The 22971-nt window shown below is 35.3% G+C and overlaps 2 protein-coding genes across 2 annotated transcripts; one reads left to right on the top strand and one right to left on the bottom strand.

Annotated features, from left to right (window-relative positions):
- Positions 1-4467: 4467 nt before the first annotated feature.
- On the bottom strand, positions 4468-4920 carry LOC141714029 (secreted RxLR effector protein 161-like). Its single transcript, XM_074517577.1, has 2 exons — positions 4813-4920; positions 4468-4740 (listed from the first exon to the last, which is right to left on the bottom strand). The coding sequence occupies exons 1-2, from the start codon at positions 4918-4920 to the stop codon at positions 4468-4470; spliced, it is 381 nt and encodes a 126-aa protein (XP_074373678.1).
- A 10025-nt stretch (positions 4921-14945) lies between these two features.
- Positions 14946-16986, top strand: LOC141714028 (uncharacterized). Its single transcript, XM_074517576.1, has 3 exons — positions 14946-15463; positions 15905-16409; positions 16453-16986. Exons 1-3 carry the CDS (start codon positions 14946-14948, stop codon positions 16984-16986), a joined length of 1557 nt encoding a protein of 518 aa, XP_074373677.1.
- Positions 16987-22971: the final 5985 nt, after the last annotated feature.

The following is a 22971-nucleotide window of genomic DNA, read 5'->3' as shown; positions in this document are numbered from 1 at the left end:
TAGGTGCATAATTAAAATTCTATGGTAAAATTATATAACTATATTTGATTCAATTTCTTTAAACTACATAATACCAATTTATTATTTGATAGTGATATTATAATTTTGATCTGTGTTTCGCCCTGATCATAAGGTTCAAATATTTGTAAATAATAATTTAATATTTTTAATCTTACAGTTAGGTGCTTGTTAAGGTTATGAACTAATATTATTTAAAAAGACAAGGTTGTACAACTGTTATACGATACCTTTTTAATATGGTAATTTCTCATTTTCTAGTGTGTCTAAGGTAGAGAATGAAAGAAGAGTTGTGAAATTTTGCCATATTAATGATACTAGACTGGTGTATGCACACAAAATATTTCCAATCTATCTATACTATAGTATTATAAGCATTTGGTAGTTGCTGGGTAGAGTTGCTGGGTACAGTTGTTTGGTATGACAAATAACAACCGTCACATCTAAAGTCAGAAAAATGACAACTATTCGATACAATAATAAAATATTATTATATTAATATTTAAAATGCTCTCATGGATTCATAGTTCGAAACCCGTCAACACCTTATTATATTTAAACTTTTATATTTTTTATTTAAACAATATATTATATTATATTATTTATTTTCAGTCAAGTCTCAAATTATTATAAAACATATATTGTTATAATTTATTATATTCTTCGATTTATTTTTCAACTATTGAAAATTATATTATAAAATATATTATTAAAAACTATGGAATGTTAAAAACAATCCGTGCATCGCACCGGTTATAAGCTAGTAATAAGTTAAGCCCATGACTACATAGACCCTTGTAATTTGTTATAGGAAGATTTATCATGTAATTGAATAATTGCTTAATGTTTATATAATTACAAGTTTGTAATTTATTATAGAGAGATTTATCATGTAATTGAATAATTGCTTAATGTTTATTTAATTACAAGTTTTTAATTTGTTATAGGAAGATTTATCATGTAATTGAATAATTGCTTAATGCTTATATAATTACAAGTTCAATTGCATATATGATTACAAATTTAATTGTATATATGATAATAGTTGTGTTTGGTTGTAATGTGAAAGCAATTTAATTTAGTTTTTTTTATAATGATTCATATGTTTTATTTATTAATTGAATTCTTTTCATCTACTTTTGTCACTTGACCATTTAAAATAATTTGGAGTTACTAAAAATATTCAAAAAAACAAGAAATAATTTGACTTTATGGTACTGCTTTGAACTATGTTGTTAAAATTTTAAAAGAATAAAAATTATCACTAAATGCACTAAATGTGGTATCTGGTAATCCGTAAAATATCAATATAATGGTTGCCCTTCATCAGAGCTAAACCATGTCTTCCTTTCTCATTTATACCTGAGAGCAAAGAACTCACCATATCCCCCACTCTCTTCTAAATCATATCTTAGCCCCACTCTGATGCTAATAACAAAGAAAACATCCCCAAAACTTTCTCCACTTCAATGGCAATGGGTGGGCACCAGAATGCTCACACAAAAAGAAGTGAAAAACCAAGGAGTGTTGGCCGGTCTTATGTTGGAATTTTAATCTAAATTATATGTTTACTCCATGTTTTAATTATTTAGGCTAATATTTAGTCACCTAGTTAGTCACTAGTTAGTCATGTAGTTTAGACTTGGTCATTTGTTTTAGTTGAGCTATTTTAGGAGAGTGATGGGGTGATTGGAGTGTTTGAGTTTTTCCAGGAGAAGGTTGCTTATTTGTAGCCATTAACTTTATTAGTCTATATATTAGACCTGTAATTTGTTTTTTGTTTTTTGAGACTTAATAACAAAATGTCTTCCTAGTTCTTCCAAAATAAGTGTTTATTGGACATGCTTATATATATATACATTAAATCTGTTCTTATATTCTACACTTGGTATCCGAGCTAGGTAGTTTGTGCCCAAGTACATGGGGAGAAAAATAAGCATGAACGTGCCAAAGATGAAGGAAGGTGTTGTCGGACTCAGTTATCCTATGTTGGCCAAAAATAATTACACGGCATGGTCGTTAAAAATGAAGGTATTCATGCGGGCACGAGGCGTCTGGGAAGCTATTGAGAATAGCGACCCAAAAGGTGTAATTTATCCAAGGCAGGATAATGTGGCATTGGCAGCCATTTATCAGGGAATTCCAGAAGACATATTGTTGTCCGTGGCGGAAAAGAGACAGCCAAAGAGGCTTGGGATGCTATAAAAATAATGTGTATCGGAGCTGATCGTGTTCAGAAAGTGCAGACTCTTAGGTCCGAGTTTGAAGCTCTCAACATGAAAGAGACAGAAAATATCGATGATTTCTCCATGAAATTGACTAATATTGTGAGTAATATTCGAGCTCTAGGAGATAAAGTGGAACATTCTTGTGTTGTGAAAAAATTACTACGAGCAGTCTCACCAAAATTTATGCAGATTGCTTCAACTGTTGAACAATTTGATGACTTGGACAACATGTCTGTTGCGGAGTTAATCGGGAGGCTAAGAGCTCATGAAGAGAGGATTCATGGACATGTTGAAGACAATGAAAATCAGCTGTTGTTAACTCCGGAAGAATGGAAGGCAAGATCCCATGGAGGATCATATAATAGAAATGGTGGACGTGACAAGAGCAAAATAAAATGCTATAACAGTAACATCTTGGGCCACTACGCTGCAGAATGTTATAAACAAAGACAAGACAAGGAACAGAAACAAGAAGTGAACCTCAAATATGTGGATGATGATGAACCAGCTTTGTTATAGACAGAAGTAGCATGCTAGACGGGCAAATAAGAAATGCCAGACGGGCAAATAAGAAATGCTAGACGGGTAAACAAGACATGCCAGACGGGCAAAGAAAAGGCCAGACGGGCTATGTTGAAGTGCCAAACGGGCAGAAAAGTTGAAAGCCACACGGACTAGGTTAAAAGCCATATGGGCTGCTACTATTTATTGAGGAAAATTTAGATTAAGGGGGAGATTGTTGGGATTTTAGTCTAAATTATATGTTTAATCCATGTTTTAGTTATTTAGGCTAATATTTAGTCATGTAGTTAGTCACGTAGTTAGTCATGTAGTTTAGACTTGGTCATTTGTTTTAGTTGAGCTATTTTAGGAGAGTCATGGGGTGATGGGAGTGTTTGAGTTTTTCCAGGAGAAGGTTGCTTATTTGTAGCCATTATCTTTATTAGTCTATATATTAGACCTGTATGTTGTTTTTTATTTCTCTGAGACTTAATAACAAAATGTCTTCCTATTTCTTTCAAAATAAGTGTTTATTACACGTGCTTGTAAATATATATACATTAAATCCGTTCTTATATTCTACATCTTATTCACCGGCATTGAGAATGGAGTCCATTGGCACCCAGCCATCTTTTGTGGGTCCAGTAAGGGAATCTCCTTCTTCCTCATTCTCCACATTCTCCAGGAATCTTCCTCACCTCCTAGACTATTTTGCTGGGACCCGGAAAGAGGCTTCTCTGTCAGCCCCTTTGGCCCCCAATCTAGTACCGGTCCCCATGGCTCCCTATCCTGCACCAGCTCCCTTGGTTCCTCCTGAACAACCTAGAAGAATTATATTGTTTGGAGTTCCGGTCTTTTTCCAGCATTTTGCTCCCTCTCCTCCACCAGCCCCCTTAGCTCCCTCTTGTTTGGAGTGTGAGACTTTTTCCCGCCTTCTGCTGTAACCATAGATCCTTCAAGTGATGGAGCATCCAATGCTAGAGATGCCATAGATGAAGAGGAAGAGGAGGAAGAAGGAGGATAGATGGATCTTGATTTAGATCTCAAGCTCTAGGTCCAGAGACCATGTATTAATGTTCAGTTTTAGACCAATTAGTTTATAATATGATGATATTTTACATACTTTTGATCCATATTATGTTTATCCATGGACTGTGTGGCTGATGGATATAAAAGTAAAAGTAGATACCGAATTGTATAGATTACTGATATGGAAAATTCTCTAATCTTATTTCTTTCTAAAAACTACTACTGCAAAATACATATAAGAGAAAAAACCACATACTCCTACAAAACAGGTTCACATCTCCTATTTTATCTCCACTAACTTCCTAAACATAAGAGCCTTCTTAGACTAAATCAAACTCTCCAACATTAAAAAATAACATTGGTTTATTACCAATCAGATAAATAAAAGACTAAGCATGTTTAGATTAAAACCAGCTCAACATACTCGCCGTTCATCTAATCGATCTTCAAGCTTCATGACACCCAACAAATTCCTCATCTTCTGAAATTTAGTCGTTGCCAACGCCTTGATCATTATATCAGCTCGCTATTCATTTGTGCTAACATACTTGATGATAATGAGACCCTACACAACACAATCTCTTATAAAATGGTACCATAAATCAATATGTTTGCGCCTACAATGAAAAGTTGGGTTCTTGGCGAGATCAACAACCGATCTATTTTCGATATATATAGTGATTGGACTCGTTTAAACATCCATGATATAACTAAGAACACGTTGAAGCCATATAGCTTGACATGCCGCAACTATAGCTTCCATATGCTCGGCCTCACAGGAAGAAAGAGCGACACAACGTTGCTTTTGAGATACCCATGTAATAAGGTTTTCGTCCAAATAAAAAGCCATCCCTCTGGTGCTTTTCCGATCATCCATACTCTCTGCCATGTCACTATCCGAGAATCCTGATAACATGTAATCACCATGCCCTTGTTTATACAATAAACCATAACACAATGTCCACTTCACATATCGACAAATGCGTTTTACGACATTAATGTGCTACTCCGCAGGCCTTTCCATATACCAACATACTATCCCAACAACATAGGCAATGTCAGGCCATGTATGCACAAGATAACGAAGCCCTCCTACAACACTTTTGATATACGTTGAATTCACTGGAGTCCCTTCTCTGTCCATGTATGTTTGTAACTCATACTCTATGGGATACTTCAAAGAATTGCATTGTACCAAACCAGCTCATTCAAGAACTTTTTTTGCATAAGCTGATTGTCGAATTTCAATATAACCACGACCCTGATTCACTTCTAAAATGAGATAATAAGTCAGTTTGCCTAAGTTAGACATGTAAAATTCTTTGCTCATCTTCCCCTTGAATTTGACAATGGTTGACAGTTTTGTGCCTGTGATGATAAGATCGTCGACATACACAGCAAGGAGTAAAACTTCAGTAATTGTGCATTTGGAATAAACTGCGTATTCGAAAGGGCACTTAACAAATCCCAGTTGCAGCAAGTAGTGATTTAAACATGTGTACCAAGCCCGGGGGCCTGACATAAACCATACAAAGCTTTAAACAAATGATAGACCATGTGTTCCTGCCCTCTTTTGACATACCCTTTTGGTTGTGAGACATCGACGTCCTCTTTCAATGTACCATTTAAAAATGCAGATTTAACATCGAGATGATGGACCTCCCAGTTGTTTTTAGCTGTCAAAGCAAGAATAAGCCGCAAAGTTTCTAAACGGGTGACAGGGGCAAACTCCTCCTCATAATCAATTTCTTGCCTTTGTGCATAACCTTTGGCAACAAGGCAAGCTTTATGCTTTGTAATTTCACCATGCTGAACGATTTTTAGTTTGAAAACCCATTTCAAATCGATAGCTTAATGTCCTTTTGGTTACGTAGTCAGTTTCCATGTTAGATTTTTTTCAATGGATTCGATTTCCTTGTCCATTGCTACCTTCCAAACTTTCTCCTTCACTTCTTGTTTGAAGCACAGTGGCTCATCAACCCCATTAGGAACAGTTCTTCTTCTGCCAGTTCGACCTCTATGGCGTGATCATAAATATCAGTCAAACTCTTGTACTTTTATGGGAGCTCACTAGTGTCGATTGTAGGATCAATAGTAGATCTGAAGCTAGTGTGTGAAGATTGTAACTCGGGTGTTTCATCGGGAGTGACTGAAGACTCTGTGTCACTGATGTCCAGCGTACAGTGGCCTTGAACAGATGGATCACTGGTGTTTTGAGGAGTCCAGGCCCAAGCTTGATCTTCATTAAACTTTACATCACAACTGACATGGATATTATTGGTGTCTGGGTCGAATAACCTGTACACCTTATTCCCTGGTTCCCTGCAAAAATGCACTACCAACTTGCTTCGATCATCGAGTTTAGTTATGGGTACGGATGGGACCTTCATATAGGCTGTGCATCCAAAAATCTTCAAATGTTCTACACTAGGCTCTGTTATACCATGCCTCATACGGTGTGATGGAAGACAATGAACGCGTTGGTAATTTATTCAGCACATACATAGCATGCCTCACTGCCTCACCCCAATACTTCATAGGTACCTGTCTCTCCTTCACTATGTTTCGAACTATGGCCATAACTGTGTGATTACGGCGCTCTACCATAAAATTTTGTTGGGGTGTGTAGGGTGTTATATACTGTCTCAATATTCCATGTTCATTATAGAAAGATTTAAAATCTTTGGAGCAAAATTCCCCTCCACTATCTGATCTCAACTCCTGTATACTTTGTTCGGTCCTTTCTCAAACATCAACTTAAAGTTTTTAAAATAGTGAAGAACATCAGATTTATTTTTAATATATATACCCACATCATGCAGGTATAATCATCTACCAAGAGTATAAAATATCTATTACCCGCAGGTGTAGATGGAGTTATTGGTCCACAAAGATCAACATGTATCAAGTCCAAGGCATATTTTACGAGTTTGTTTGGACATGATGCATCCACTGCAATCTTCATTCAACGTGGCAAGTGCAAGTAGGCCATATGCCATATTGTGCTTGGACATCAAATGCATCGCTTTAAAATTTACATGCCCGAGTCTATGGTTCCATAACCACGTTTCTTCCTCACGATGCGTCAGTAAACATTGTTGTTTTGCTTCAGTTATGTGAATTTTGTAAAGCCAGAATTCAGATCTTTTGACTTGCATGAGTAGTTGCCCACAATTATCAAACACCCATAGGTTTTTACCATTCAGAAAGACTCGATTCCCTTCCTCAGATAGTTTTCCTAAGCTGATAATGTTTCTCCTTAACATGGGGATGTAGTAAACTCCATGTAACTCCCTGACTTCTCCATTTTTGCATATAATTTTGATAGATACTTTGCCCTCGATTTTGACTACAGACCCATCTCCGAATTTCACTTCTCCTTTCACTGTTCTGTCCAAAACCTCAAACTTCTCTCGATATCCTCTCATGTGGTTACTCGCTCCATTATCGAGGTACCATGTGTTCGCCTCTACTTCTTACTTGGTTTTTGAATGCTCATTCTCTGTCAGGAAAATAATTTCATCTACATTTGTTTCACACATAACCATAAGTAACGCAGGATCATCATCATTTAACTAGGTCAGGTTCACCTCTCCCTTCCGTGGTCTGAATTTCTTTGGTTTTCAACATTCGATCGCAAAATGACTGTATCCTTCACAATTGAAACAGTTGACTTGGCTCCTATCTCTAACAATTCGACTATCTTTCAAACGATAGTCCCTACCACCAGGAGACACATTCTTCCCACTCTATTTTAACCATTCCTCTCGTGTTAGGTGAAGTTTTCCGTCTTTGTTCTCCCTTCTTTTCCATTCCTCCTCTGTCATCAAAAGTTGTTGTCCTTCACGTATTTCTGACCCTCCATGCACACGTTCTTCGTGAGCTTTCAGTGAGCCTATGACCTCTTCTGCGGACATAGTGTCGAGGTTCCCAAACTGCTCAATTGCTGAAGTAATTTGATGAAACCTCGTTTGTACGGCCCTCAACAACTTCTTAACAACATATGTTTCACCAACTACCTCTCTCAACGATCTGATATTTGCGACCAAACCGTTGAGTCTTATACAGAAATCATCAATGTGTTTCGTGTCTTTCATTTTTAACGCCTCAAATTCAGCTTTTAGTGTCTTTGACTTAGCTTGTTTCACCTTGTCAGCACCTTGGCTCAGTGTTTTTAGTGTAGTCCATGCCTCCTTGGATGATTTTTTTTTCTGCCAGCGCTAACAAGGTGTCATCAGGGATTCCCTGATAAATAATTGCCAATGCTCGCTTGTCCATCTTCTCTTCAACAACAGCCTTAGGATCTTTAGGTTCGATAGCCTCCCAAACGCCATAGGCCTGTATTATCACCTTTATTTTAACTGCCCAGGCCGTGTAGTTCGCCTTTGTAAGCATTGGATAGCTTAAACCATAACTTCCCTCCTTGCTTCTGTTGGACTCCATTAAAAAGTTTACCCAGGATACGTAAAAGCTCTGATACCAGATGATGGATATAAAACTGAAAGTAAATACGGAATTGTATAGATTACTGATATGAAAAATTCACTAATCTTATTACTTTTAAAAACTACTACTTTAAAATACATATAAGAGAAAAAACCACATACTCCTACAAAACATGTTCACATCTCCTGTTTTATCTCCACTAACTTCCTAAACAACTTCCTTGACTAAATCAAACTCTCCAACGTTAACGAATAACATTGGTTTATTACTAATCAGTCAAATAAAAGACTAAGCATGTTTATATTAAAACCAGCCCAACAGTGGGAATATTGTAAAGTTTTTTTCCATTCTAATGATATGATCTTTACTTTTCAATACATGTCAATTAAACATAATGTATGATTTCATTTGTTTCATTTATCCATCATTAGTTGGTTCAATGTATATTGTTTCAAGTCTATAAGCCCCAAAAAAGTCTATATCCTTACCGATGTTATGTGGATAGAGGCACTAACTCAGTGAACAAAAATAAGGAAGGTCATGAGATCAAAATTATATATAATTATAAATAATATACTGGTGGTTGATTGATAAATGGTTGAGAGACGTTTTACCAAAGATTACACCTCATCATTAGATTGGATGTTTTGTTAGATTTTTTAAATATATATATATATATATATATAAATATATATATATATATTAGTTAGAAATTTATTGTGTATTTATGGAATTAATTTACGAGTCCTCTCTAATACTTAAATCATTTTTTTACATTTATATTATAAAAATATTTTTTCTTAATAAGAAAGATTAATGTAATTATTAATTTATCGATCAATCAATTAGTATCTTTCTAATATTCTTTTTAAATTAATAAAATTATTAGGTCTGATCTCACGATTGGATAAGTGTGGTTAAGAACTTATCCTGTATTGTCCCATGTTCCTAAATTCTAGGTCCTAAGTTAGACTTTTACTAAAGAATTTATTAGAACATAAACCCACAATTATAAGGGCTATAAGCTTAATTAGTAAAAAAGCAAAAAAGAAACTATTACTCACTCCGATAATTTTTTGAAATATATATACTCATAATTGAAAGTCTATAAGTGTTTTTAGTAATGAAATAAAAATCAAATTACCTGGTCTAATTTATTGGAACAAATACTCACAATTATAAGTCTATAAATTTTATTAGTAAAAAAATAAAAAAGGAACTATTATTCTTTCTGAGAATTTATTAGAACATATACTCAATCTATAAACCTAGATACACCTTTATCATTTGTATCATCTTTTTTAGCCTTAATCTCTTCACCACCAGACAGTTTATCCTTTTCGTGATCCATTATCTTGTCCTGACAACGTCGAATCTTTTCCAGAATCTTTTCTAGAATCTCAGGCTGAAACGTCTTTGTATTGATCACTTCCTTTTGCTAACTCTAACTCAGGGACTCGTATTTCTGGTTTCAATTTCTCAAATTCTTTTACCAGTTCCGTTGATGAAATTATCATATTCAATCTTTCCTTACGACTTAACGCATCTGCCACAATATTCGCCTTCCCCGGATGGTACTTTATGGTACAATCGTAGTCTTTGATTAGTTTCAACCATCGCCTTTGTCTCATATTCAACCCTTTCGGAGTAAAGATATACTTTAAACTCTTATGATCCGTATAAATATCACACTTCTCTTCATACAGATAGTGTCTCCAAATCTTAAGGGCAAACATAATTGCTTCTAATTCCAAATCAGGCATAGGATATTTCTGTTCATGATGCTTCAATTGACGAGAAGCATAAGCTATTACTTTTCCATGTTGCATCAAAGCGCAACCCAATCCTTTATGAGATGCATCACTATAGATTACAAACTCACATTTTTTATCGGGTGGAACCAATACAGGTGCAGAAACTAAATATTTCCCTAAATCCTGAAAACTTTCTTCACACTTATCCGTCCAAATATACTTCTCATTTTTCCTTTTCAACTTAGTCAATGGAACAACTATTTTAGGGAAATCTTGCACAAATCATAGATAATAACCAGCCAATCCTAGAAAACTTTTTAGTTCCATTGGAGTCTTAGTTCTTTCCCAGTTCATCACAACCTCAATCTTTACGGGATCCACTGTAATGCTTTCATAACTAATTATATGCCCAATAAACTGAACTTCCTTTAACTAAATTTCATATTTGGCAATTTCGCGTATAACTTTTCTTTCCTCAAGGTTTCCGAAGCAATCATCAAATGTTTCATATGTTCCTCTTCTGACTTGGAGTATATCAAGATATCATCGATAAACCAAAGGGGTATATCAAGAGGTCTACATATCTCAACCTAAGGGGTAAACTCTTAAAGGCGTTATATAATTTATGTCAAGCCCCTCGAGCATGGTACTCTCAGTTAAACAAGTGTTTGCTTTATTTAGGATTTCTCAAGTGTCCTTATGAACATGTAGTTTTTACATATAAGGATGGGAATGATTCTTTAATCGTAGGAGTCTATATTGATCATTTGCTCATCATGGGTACCACCACTAGTACAGAAGACACTTTAGGAGTCGCACCTATAGTGTCGGTTGAATAGAGAATCGACACTCTTTACTACCTAATGCGTCGGTTAAATAGAGAACCGACGCATTTTTCTATTTTTCAAAGCTAAAGGCGTCGGTCGTTTCAATTAACTGACACTATAGAGTTAGAATAACGTCGGTCAAGTTGAATGTCGTCGCTAGTTTGGTCTTCTGTGTAGGTTGGTCAAACGACCGACGATGTTGGTGTTGCTATTGTGTCGGTCTTTTTTTTAGCCGACGCTATTAAGATAATATACAGTGTCGGTTTTCTTTTTGACCGACGTAAGAAGAAATAATTTTAAAAAAAGATTAAAAACAAACGCGGGTTAACATACGTGTGACTCAAATTTTCATCTCCTGCTACTAAAATTTTTCTTCGATTTCTAGGGTTCGATTGTTGGCTTTGAGAAAGGGGAATCGATTGGGTTTCGATTGTGGGGTTTTGGCCGCTACTGCTTAAACAATCGAAGAGAGTGCTGCTTAAGCATCTTCACAAAGGTAATCCACCAACTTGCTTTCACAGTTCATGTTTGCTATATACATACATACATATATATACACACACGTGTATTTGAATCTGTAAATTTTAGAATCTGCTTTGTTTCGATTGAATTTATCCAGCATACATCATTTACTTTATGTTAATATTCTTGAGTTTCAATTTATTATAATTTGATTGATTGATTGTATCAGTTGATTTTAGATTCAGATAAGTTGTATTTACAAAGTGACTCTGATCATTTCGTGTTTTTTCCGAAGATGTGTTCGTTGACTTCATTGTAATTGAAACATAAAGAATTTACTTGATATTATAGAAATTCAGTTTACTTGTGTAGAATGTGAAAATCGAGCTCTGTGCGCAACCGTTAATTACCTGCTTTGTTTGTTTGTTCTCAATAATGTAATGTAAATGTTTGTGCTCATCCTTCAATTAATGTTTGAACACTTGAAATTCATTGTAGTTGCTGAGTCTAACGGCTTCTGCTGCTGCTGCTTCACTATTTCCTCTGTGTCATTTCGTTTTACAGGTCGAATGTAAGAGTTTTCTCTAATTTATAGATTACATCATGATCAGGTCAAACATACTCATCAAGAAAAAAGTTGAGAAACTTCTACTATGCAATTTGGAAACGTAAAACATTTTAGCATCTTTATTTGTCACTTACTTTCCCGATCTAAATCTCTAACTGCTAATTTACAAAGGAAATGAGAACAGTTAAAATAAACACTAGGTTGCTGATATACAATAGCTGTTTATAGCTTTGTGAACAATAATTTGTCCATATTGGTTTCATCACATTCGTCATTCTAGCTTGTTTGCGATTATCTCTTTAAAATTGAGTCGTGCTGCCAATTAACCATAACCAGTCCAGAGCAGCACCTGCAAATATACCACCCAGAAGGAATAGAATAAGAAGATTTCACAATGCATTTTGCTCCGGACCCTGAAAATGAACACTTTGTTACTAATACGTAAAATTAAAAAACTCAAGTTCGTTACACTTCAAGCAATTGTCTGGTTGACTTACCTTGTATCCTTTAGGAGCTATAGTCATGACACACACAGTTAGGTAACCGTTGGTTAATCCCAAGAAAGAAACAAGTAATATCATCTACCCCTGATCACCATATTTCGCAGTGAAATAAAATACAGGTATAAGCAAGAAACGGGATAATATCGCAATCCTGAGGCCTTTTCGAGATTCCAACTTGATAAATTCTATCAGAGGAACATATCTACCAACTAGATCCAGCACGTTGTACATTGCTATCAGAACAAGTAGATACCTGAAAATCAGTACTGAGAAATTAGGAAGTTTTGACAAAATTTTCAGAAATTTATCTTATCCAAGGAATCCAGTTATTAATGATAAGCTTCACTGATTAACCGACAAATAAACCTCTGAACAGTGTAAGATAAACATTATCATGGGTTGTGAACAAAAACTGAATCAGATTAATATGATTATGCTTCCAAGTAAAGATATGTGACTTCTTTTATGCAATTTAATTTGACATAATAACTAGCAGTATAAAGTATTACACTTTGTAATTAACCTGCACACTCTTTCTGAATTGCTATGTAGATTTTCTGACAGTGTTAATCATAGACAAAACCTAGTACAGTATATCGTTGGAAAGTAATCTAATAGCTGTCTTTACGCAAATAAGAAATTAAACCTTGTTCTACTGTTCAAGGAGCTAAACTTTGTTGTTCAAGGTATGCAACCTCAAATGCTAGCAAATGACTTGTTTTACTTTTGACTTTCCAAAACTATACTTCTACGGAGTGTATGCTTTTGACTGTTAGTTTTGTACTTTTTGATCTGGGTTTTTAATTTCGAAGCTTGCCTTTTTAGAGAGCTTTACTGTAAATTTTTATTTAGAGAGTGCTACATTGTCATTGGTTCATAAAGTTTGATATTAAACTTGTAAGAATGTGTAGCTCTTTGTGAATGACAGCTTTAAAATTCTGCAAACTCGTTCTCAAACTCTGTCATGGTTTGCAGGAGCACTTTATTAAAAGAAGACAACATCTTGTAGGTCCCAATAATTCATCTCTCAAGGCTTTGGAAATTTTAACTGGCTGGTATATCCTTGTTCAGGTATGGTTTGCAGGAGCGCTTTGTTTTCTCTTCTGAAACTAGATAGGTTTATTATATATGCTTGTAAATGGGTGATTTCTGTTAAGTTCTGCATATTAGTTTTCTTTCTAGGCTGCATCGGTCAGGTACAATCAGCACGCTAAAATGAATCTGAAACATTGCAATCAGCACGCTACTTTGTCCTGTAATTGTTAACATAACAAAAACCAGTATGCAATTTTATATAGAAATATGAAGCAAATAGCTTGTTGTTCTTACTGTTTGTGCTCATTAAAATGAAAGGAGTATCAATCTCCCAATTTTTTATGATTATAACCTATTTAGGACAATTAACAGCTCCCCCTAAATCCCTGCATAAAATGTTAATATAAAATCTGCTACAAAATTAATTTAATATAATCTGAACTTCTTCCATTCATTTTTGATAGAAAGAGAACATGGATCGTCTCACGTGGATGTATAAAATACCACGGGTCTCGCATGCCTATGTTAATGGTGTTAATGAGTTCATTGCATGTGCGGTAGAAAATCTAAAGAAGAAACAGATCGAACATGGAAAAGAAGACAGGATCACATGTCTATATCATGATTGTTATAATCTAAAAAAATATCCTAATATTGACACTGTTCGTGAGCATTTATTTCTCCGTGGTTTCATGGAAGATTATACTAAGTGGATTTGGCATGGGGAGGGAATACACACTAGCAAGACTGAGACTTCTAGCAAAATTTATGAAAGTTATGGAGACAGTAGGCCTCGTAATGAAGAAGATGATGCTGAAAATGATAGGGTTGAAGTGATGATCCAAGATGTTGAAGAAATCCTAGTGCACCAACTAGAAGTTCTGGAGAACTTGGTTGATGATTCTAAAAAACCTCTCTAACATGGGTGCAATGTTCAATTTACTAGGTTATCAACAACCTTGAAGTTGTGTAAACTCAAAGTAAAAAATGGTTGGAGTGACAAGAGTTTCACTGAAATGCTCAAACTTTTAGCAGAAATGCTTCCTGCAAAAAATGAGCTTCCCACTTCCACATATGAGGCGAAGAAGATATTGTGTCCAATGGGTATGAATGTAAAGAAGATACATGCTTGTCCAAATGATTGTGTGCTCTTTCGCAAGAAGCATGAACATTTACACACATGTCCAAAGTGTGGAGCCTCCCGATATAAGCGGGATGGAAATAATTCTTCTATTAATGACAAGAGGCCTCCTGTCAAGGTGTTGCGCTACTTACCCATAGTGGAATGATTCAGACGTCTCTTTGCAAATTCCAATGATGCAAAGCTTGTAAGGTGGCACGTCGAAGGGAGAAAATCAGATGGAATGCTCCGACACCTGGCTGACTCTCCGCAATGGAGAACCATTGATGGGAAATTCCCAGAATTTGGAGGATAAGTTAGAAATCTACGACTAGGGCTTTGTGTAGATGGCATGAATCTGTATCGCACTCTAAGCTCTACACATAGCACTTGGCCGGTTCTTCTAACGATATATAACTTGCCTCCTTGGCTATGCATGAAGCGTAAGTACATCATGTTGACATTGTTAATCCCTGGTCCTAAAGAAGCTGGAAATAATATAGATGTTTATCTTCAGCCACTTATTGATGATTTAAAGTTATTGTGGGATCAAGGTGAGAAGATGTATGATGCATATAGTCAGACATATTTCAATTTGCGTGCCATGATCTTCTGCACTATAAGTGACTTTCCCGGCTATGGTAACCTCTCAGTTTACACGATTAAAGGAGCTAAAGCATGTCCAATTTATGAAGATGCTACGATTGATCTTCATCTGAAGAACTGCAAAAAAAATGTATATATGGGTCATCCCACGTTTCTTCCACTTACTCACCCTTATCGTAAGAGGAAAAACGATTTTGATGGGACTATCGAGACTCGAGTGGCTCGTTTTCCTTTAACCGAGAAGGAGGTCTTTGAACGAGTTAAAGATATTGATGTTGTTCTTGGGAAGCTGTATAAAAAGCCAACTCCGAATAGTATTTGGAAGAAAAGATCTGTATTTTGGGATCTACCATATTGGGAACACTTGTAAGAGAGACATTGCCTTGACTTTATGCATATTGAAAAAAATGTTTGTGAAAGCATTATTGGGACAATATTGAATATACCTGGTAAGACGAAGGATGGGATGAAAGCTAGGCTAGACTTGCAAGAGCTGGGTGTACGAGCTGAGTTAGCACCATAACAATCTGGTAAACATGCGTATCTACCTCCCGCTTGTTACACTTTGTCTAGGAAAGAGAAAATAAGCTTTTGTGAGTGTTTATCAAGTATCAAAGTTCCATCTGGATATTCCTCAAATCCAAAAAACCTCGTATCAATGAAAGACTTGAAGCTTCTAGGTTTGAAGTCACATGATTGTCACGTGCTAATGTAACATCTTCTACCGGTTGCAATTCGAGGCATATTACCGAGGCACGTGAGAGTGGTTATCACAAAATTGTGCTTCTTCTTTAATGCTATATGTAGCAAGGTCATCGATCCCTTGACTTTGGATAAATTGCAAGCTGATATTATAGTCACGCTTTGTGAATTTGAAATGTATTTCCTACATTCATTCTTCGGCATTATGGTGCATTTAGTGACTCATCTTGTGAGAGAGATAAAAATTTGTGGTCCTTTGTATGTGCGTCAAATGTATCCTTTCGAGAGGTTTCTATGCATTTTAAAAGCATATGTGAGAAATCGGCGTCATCCTGAAGCAAACATAGTTGGAGGGTATTCGGTTGAAGAGACTATTGAATTTTGCACGGACTATCTAGCATCTACCGATCCAATTGGAATTCTGAGATCTCGTCATGAAGGTAGACTTGACGGTCAGGGTACAGTAGGACATAAAATGATCACTTCCGGTGCTGAAATGCTTGATAGAGCCCATCTATTTGTTCTACAACACATGACAGAAGTTAATCCTTACTTACAAGAGCACATACTGGAGATTGGACGAAAGAATCCCTCTAAGGGTGCCAAGTGGGTTACAAATGAACATAATCGATCTTTTGTGAAATGGTTTAAAGATCGAGTGGTTAGCCTATGGCCCAAACATGCCACTGAGTTCTTTCCAAGGATATGATGTAAATGGGTACAGTTTCTACACACAACATCAAGATAATAAGAGCACCGTGCAAAATAGTGGAATATCTGTAGAAGCTTTTTCAACAGAATTTGAAAGAGGCAATTCCATTGCATCACGAGATGTAAAGAAGTCTTATTATGGGGTGATTGAGGAAATCTGGGAGATTGATTACAAAGATTTCAAAGTTGCACTATTTAAATGTAAATGGTTTGATATCCATCATGGTGTTCGAGTGGATAAATCAGGTTTCACTTTGGTTGACTTCAATCGGTTTGGTCATGAGGACGATCCATTTATACTTGCAACACAGGTCAAACAAGTTTTTTATATTCGAGACCCGGCTGATGTGAGGTGGTCAATTGTTCTTCAAGGTAAGCGACGTATTATTGGAGTTGATAATGTCGAAGATGAGGAAGAGTATAATCAATTTGACGAGAACCCCCTTTCTCGATTGGCCTACAAACCACATCTATAGAAGATAGTACGGATATAAGTTATGCACGCAATGACCATGACGAAGGGGTATGGATTGATCATCAATAATGATTTGAAACACCTTCATGCCAATGAAGGTAATTTTCTACCCTATAATTAAGAACAGAAGAACAGAAAAACTCTGACAAATTCATCTTCAATTTATTCATTTAGTGGACACAAAGTGTGTGCAGAAGTGTTGATTTTTTTAAGTAATTCTACTTTAAAACGTTAAGTTCAACATTTCCAACCTACAAGTCCTGAAAAAATATTGCCTGGAGAACAGAAGCTGATATTCCTTTCTAGACTCACTTTTACTTAATATGAAGATTATATCATACCAAAGTTTATTAATCGGATACTATTGCCGGATGAAGACACTGATGTACTAGAAACTCGATTGCTATATATTTTACTTATGTGTGAACTTGTAGTTCTACTTATATAAATTTTGATAACATGGCCATAGTTTTCTGGTTCTAATAAATACTAATAGGTTGTTAATTCTTTTTTTTTCCTGTTCTTCCCTTCTTAATTATATGAACTTTGTAGTAATTTTTAACTTGGGCTTGTAATACGGCGTAATTAGAATTTCCTTATAATGTGCCTGGACTGGTCTTAGTGATGAACTGGTTCTCATTTTGTCCATATCCACAGTTGGACTTGGTATAGTAATATTGGATTAGAGCAAAAGCTGGTGATTCTTTTACAGATTGTTTATGTGTGGAAAAGGTCTGAGAAAGGGAGCTAGAAGTGCAAAGATATAGTAGACCATCACACTGCAGAGGTAAGTCATACTTCATTTATTGGTGTCATTAAACTGTCACGAGTAGGTAGAGTTCAAAATGTCATTAGTTGGTAGATTAGTGCTCAAAATTTCCTATTCTGTTTTGCACTGTCATGCACTATAAATGTTACAGAGTTGATTATCTAGATAGGCATTATAGTAGTTATTTTTAGTCTATTACAAGTAATGTGTTTGTATTATCATTTAGAAATGTAATAATTTGATACTATCAAATTAGTTTCTCTTTGAACTTATTGTTTTTTCCTTAATCATTTACACAATCATCAACAGGTGCAAGCTGTCACAGTCCATCCATCTCAGAAGTACTTTGTAACAGCGTCCCTTGATTGTACATGGCATATCAAACCTTGATCTGCAAAACTGTCAAAAAACTAAAGATTTGCTCATAGATTGAAAAATATAGTTAATATCCAAAATTGAAATCATTCAGTAGTAATGAAGTTTTCTGGACAAGATCTAGTAATGAGTTAGAGAACTTTCAGTCTTTCATATACGAGTAATTACTTTAAATTGTTCAACTTTCATAGGTTTCTGCAACAAATGGTATCAATTATCAGTTCCATAGATGTGGCGCCCTCCAAAACCGGGTCAGAAGGTTGGGATCCACACACACCTTAATTATAACCTGCTTATAACAATAATAAAGCTAATAATAATATATGCAGTGACCCTACTTACCAACCACCACGGACCGCAACAGGTTAAAGTATGCACACAAGCCACACACACTAATATATTACAAACCGTTTAAATCCCAACTATTTCAAACTCAAACTGAGTATTAAACATTAATACAAACTTTTACAAACTTAAATTATCCCAAAAGAAGCCTACTAGCTCAGCTTTCTCAACCTGAACCCCTAGCTCTCGCGTTGGACTGGGGATCCTCGCTACCAACTGGTTCCTTTTTAACTGGAAAGAATATAAACAACATCGCACAAATGAGCTAACTAGCTCAGCAAGTCACAATGACAAAACTGAGAATAATAATCATCAGGTGAATATGATTATAATATCAAGTGAACATTGGATTATGATTTAGAATTGGATATTATACTTTTTAATTTAAAAACCAAGGTTAGGCTGCTGATCAGTCACGTACTTACCCCGAGCAAGGCACACAACATTGCTCTAACTACTGGATCCAAGGCACACATTGGCCTAACTTGACCATTATATGGTCTGACCACGAATCTGGAATAACAGAATATGCAATAATAAACAATAATAAACAATAACCAGAATCATTAACAACAATGAGTTTTTAACATTGAAAGGGTTTCAATCCTTGTAAGGATCAATAAGGTAATTTAAAAGCTTGGGTGTTGGGTAATGAAAGAATTGGATAACAAAGAAATCAACATTTCAGGGTTTCAAAGATTTGGACTTTCAATGCATAGGATACAATGATTGAATGTACAAGTAATTCAGTTCAGTGTTTGGGATTTTGTTTGCATGTATTTGTGGAGTAGTATCGTATACTTGAGGTTCGTGTTTGGGTATACAACAATCAATGGTCTAGAAAGAATAAGGTTCATGGCTCAAGAACAATAACTGGAATCAGGGTTTAGGTTTCAGTGCTTCAAAGCACTTGCAATATCAACAAGACTATCACGTATTACAATATCTCGAGAAAGTTCGGAATACTTGCCTGATATTAGCTTACTACACTGCACTCGCTTCCAATCACAATCGTCTTACTCCTTAACTCTTTGTTTCCCTTTCCTACGTCTTGCCTCTTCTGCTCACATATCATAAGCATCTATCAATAATTTACTCATGGAATTTTATTCAACACATACTTCTATCTACCCTTCGTTTTACCCAAATCCGATTAACGGATTGAAAGTTATGCAATAATAAAGTAAACACAAAATATATAGACCGATAGTCAATTAACAAGTCACATATAGCATATAATACATCACATAATCAATGATATATCATTTATAAAGAAGTCTCGGGTCATAAATAGGCTTTCTGGTATTTAAAATGATTTTTAAAACATTTTTCGGAATTAAAACGGGTCGTTGGATCAATTTTGGGTTAATAAACAGGGTTCGGTTGGCCAATTCTGGCTGTGAAATAATTTTAGAATAATTATCGAGCCTTGGAAATAATTTAGAATAATTTTTTAAAGCTCGAAACTATTTTTCAGAATTTTTAAATCATTTTCAAATAATTAAATCTAATTAAATAATTAATTAAAATCAATTAATAATTAATTAAATCAATTAATCAATTAATTTTCGAATTAATTGACCAATTAATCAATTAGAAATTAACTGAAATTAATTAACTAATTAATTTAGATTTATTTGTGAATTAAAAATAATTTTCAGAATTAAAATAATAATTTTTAGAATTTTCAGAAATTAAAAACGAATTTTTATAATAAAAATAAATAGGAAATATGATTTTTAAATATTTTTAAAACAGAAATCCAATTTTTGCAAAGTTTGGAAACTACAGGGACCAAACTGCATCATTTTCAAAACTATAGGTACTAAACTATAATTTTCCACGGGGTCGCCGGAAAATAGTCGGGGATGGCCGGAGAACACGTTCCCGGCGTCCTCACCCCACCAACACCTCCAGATCACATCTACAGGTTACCGGGAACACAATTATGCAATCAAAACAACCTAACAATCCCTGAGTTGGCCGGAATTTGGCCGTGAAATTTTCCAGTTTCCGGCGAACATCGGAAAACTTCAAAACACAACTCCCTTCTCTACAGACCTCGTTGGTTCATGAAACTTATACGACTAGAATGCAAATTTCACAGAGAACACAACCCACTATAACACAATATCAATCTATCACAGAATAAGAAACCCCCAAATTTCAATTAAGAACATTCATACGGGTTATAAACCCTAATTTTAAAATTCGAAAATCAAACTCAAATGTGAACATGTTATTGAACTCCAAATCAGACGTATGACATATGAAAATCATCAGGAAAACAAGCTCTACCACATGCAATCATCAAATCATACAAACAATCATCCGAACAAAAATTCATATTTTTAATAAAATAAATTCATAAATAAATAAATTTTTAGAAAAATAACCTTGATTTCTGCAGGTGTATGGATTACAGAATCTGGTAGAGCTCTTCAAGACCTTCAGATTGGTTACTCGAGCTTTCCAAACCGAATTCAATAACACCTCTAAATGCTTGTTTGATTCTTAGAACAGTTTTAGGAAATTAGGGTTTTTCTCTGAAAATTATATAATTATCTGTCTGCAAATGATTTTGATACGAAATAAATTACGCTAAAAGGCTATTTAAAATTACGGAAAATTAGTATCCCGTTGGATCATTCCGGATATAAAACGGTACGTTTATTTGTAAAAACTGATCCAAACGGTATCGGTTTTCGGGATAATTATCCAAATCAGTACAATTTGTACTGCGGTCTTTCTCTCAGCGCCTGCTTACACGTATTACGAAGTGATAATTGTGATAGTTTAATAAATAGCTCCCGTTTATCGAAAATACGGGTTTTATTGATTTACCGAAATGAATATTGTATCGAAAATGTTGCGCCGGGACCCGCGCAGGACAAACCGTACGCCGGATCGAAAAAGTCGAAACATGGAATATGCTCGGAATATTACAATTAGGTTAAGAAGGAGTTCTCGAAAGAGTTTCGGGTTCCAAAAACGTAACAACGGTTGACGTCGGTTGGTTCCCGTTTTTATAAAATAGATTTTAATTACCTGGAAAAAGATTTTAGAAATTTTATATGATTCTTATAAATCCATAAACCAACATAAAAATAATTAGGAAGATATGACAATTATCTATATTTTATTTTGGACATATAAAAATTAAAATACTCAATTAATATTATTTTTTAATATTCAAGTACAGATAACACTTAACAATTAACTCACAGAATAGATACTGAACACACATAATAATTATATAATAGCAAAAATAATTACACGATATATCCCGGATATTACATCCTTCCCCCCTGAAAAGGATTCTGTCCTCAGAATCTCTAAGAAAACAAATGAGGGTACTTTTCTCTCATATCACTTTCTAACTCCAAGGTTGACTCTTCAACCTTTGGGTTTCTCCACAATACTCTTACTAACTTTACCACTTTATTTCTCAATACTTTCTCTCTTTCCTCTAGAATCTCTATCGGACTCTCTACATATGATAAATCTGTTTGAAGTTCTATTGGCTCATATTCTATTACATGCCTGGAGTCTGGATTATATTTCTTAAGCATTGATATGTGAAAAACATTGTGAATGTGCTTCATGGGCGGAGGTAACGCCAATTCGTAAGCTACTTTGCCAATACGCTTTAGGATTTCAAAAGGTCCGACATATCTTGGGTTTAGCTTCCCTTTCTTCCCAAACCTCGTTAGTCCTTTCCACGGTGATACTTTCAATAATACCAAGCTTCCTTCTTGAAATTCCATATCTTTTCTTGACTGGTCTGCATATTTCCTTTGACGATCTTGTGCGGCTATTAATCTTTTCTGGATAATTTCAACAACTTCCTTTGTCTGCTGCACCAATTCGGGTCCGAGTATTTTGCGTTCTCCTACTTCGTCCCAATATACGGGAGATCTACATTTGCGTCCATAAAGGGCTTCATAAGGTGGCATCCCAATGCTGGCGTGATAACTGTTGTTATAGGCAAACTCTACCAGGAGTAAATGCTCGTCCCAACTTCCTTTGAAATCAATAGCACAAACACGTAGCATGTCCTCGATTGTCTGGATCGTTCTTTCACTTTGGCCATCCGTTTGGGGGTGATAGGCCGTACTCATATTCAATCTTGTTCCCAAACATTCTTGAAAACTCTTCCAGAATCTTGAATTAAACCTTGGATCTCTATCAGATACGATAGACACTGGAACTCCATGACGAACTACGATCTCTTTCAAGTACATATTAACTAACTTGTCGAGCGAAAATCTTTCATTTATAGGCAGAAAATGAGCTGACTTGGTAAGTCTATCTACTATAACCCAAATGGCATCGTGATTAGCCCTTGTCCTTGGTAATCCAACTATGAAATACATGATAATATGTTCCCACTTCCACTCTGGAATCTCCAATGGCTGTAGCAATCTGCTTGGTCTCTGATGCTCTACTTTAACTCTCTGACAGGTATAACATTTGCTAACCCATTCCGCAATTTCC

The sequence above is a fragment of the Apium graveolens genome, chromosome 3, assembly GCF_009905375.1.
Source record: "Apium graveolens cultivar Ventura chromosome 3, ASM990537v1, whole genome shotgun sequence".
Taxonomy (NCBI): Eukaryota; Viridiplantae; Streptophyta; class Magnoliopsida; order Apiales; family Apiaceae; genus Apium; species Apium graveolens.
The sequence above is the reverse complement of the archived record's forward strand: the minus strand, read 5'-3'. Positions and strand labels throughout refer to the sequence as shown.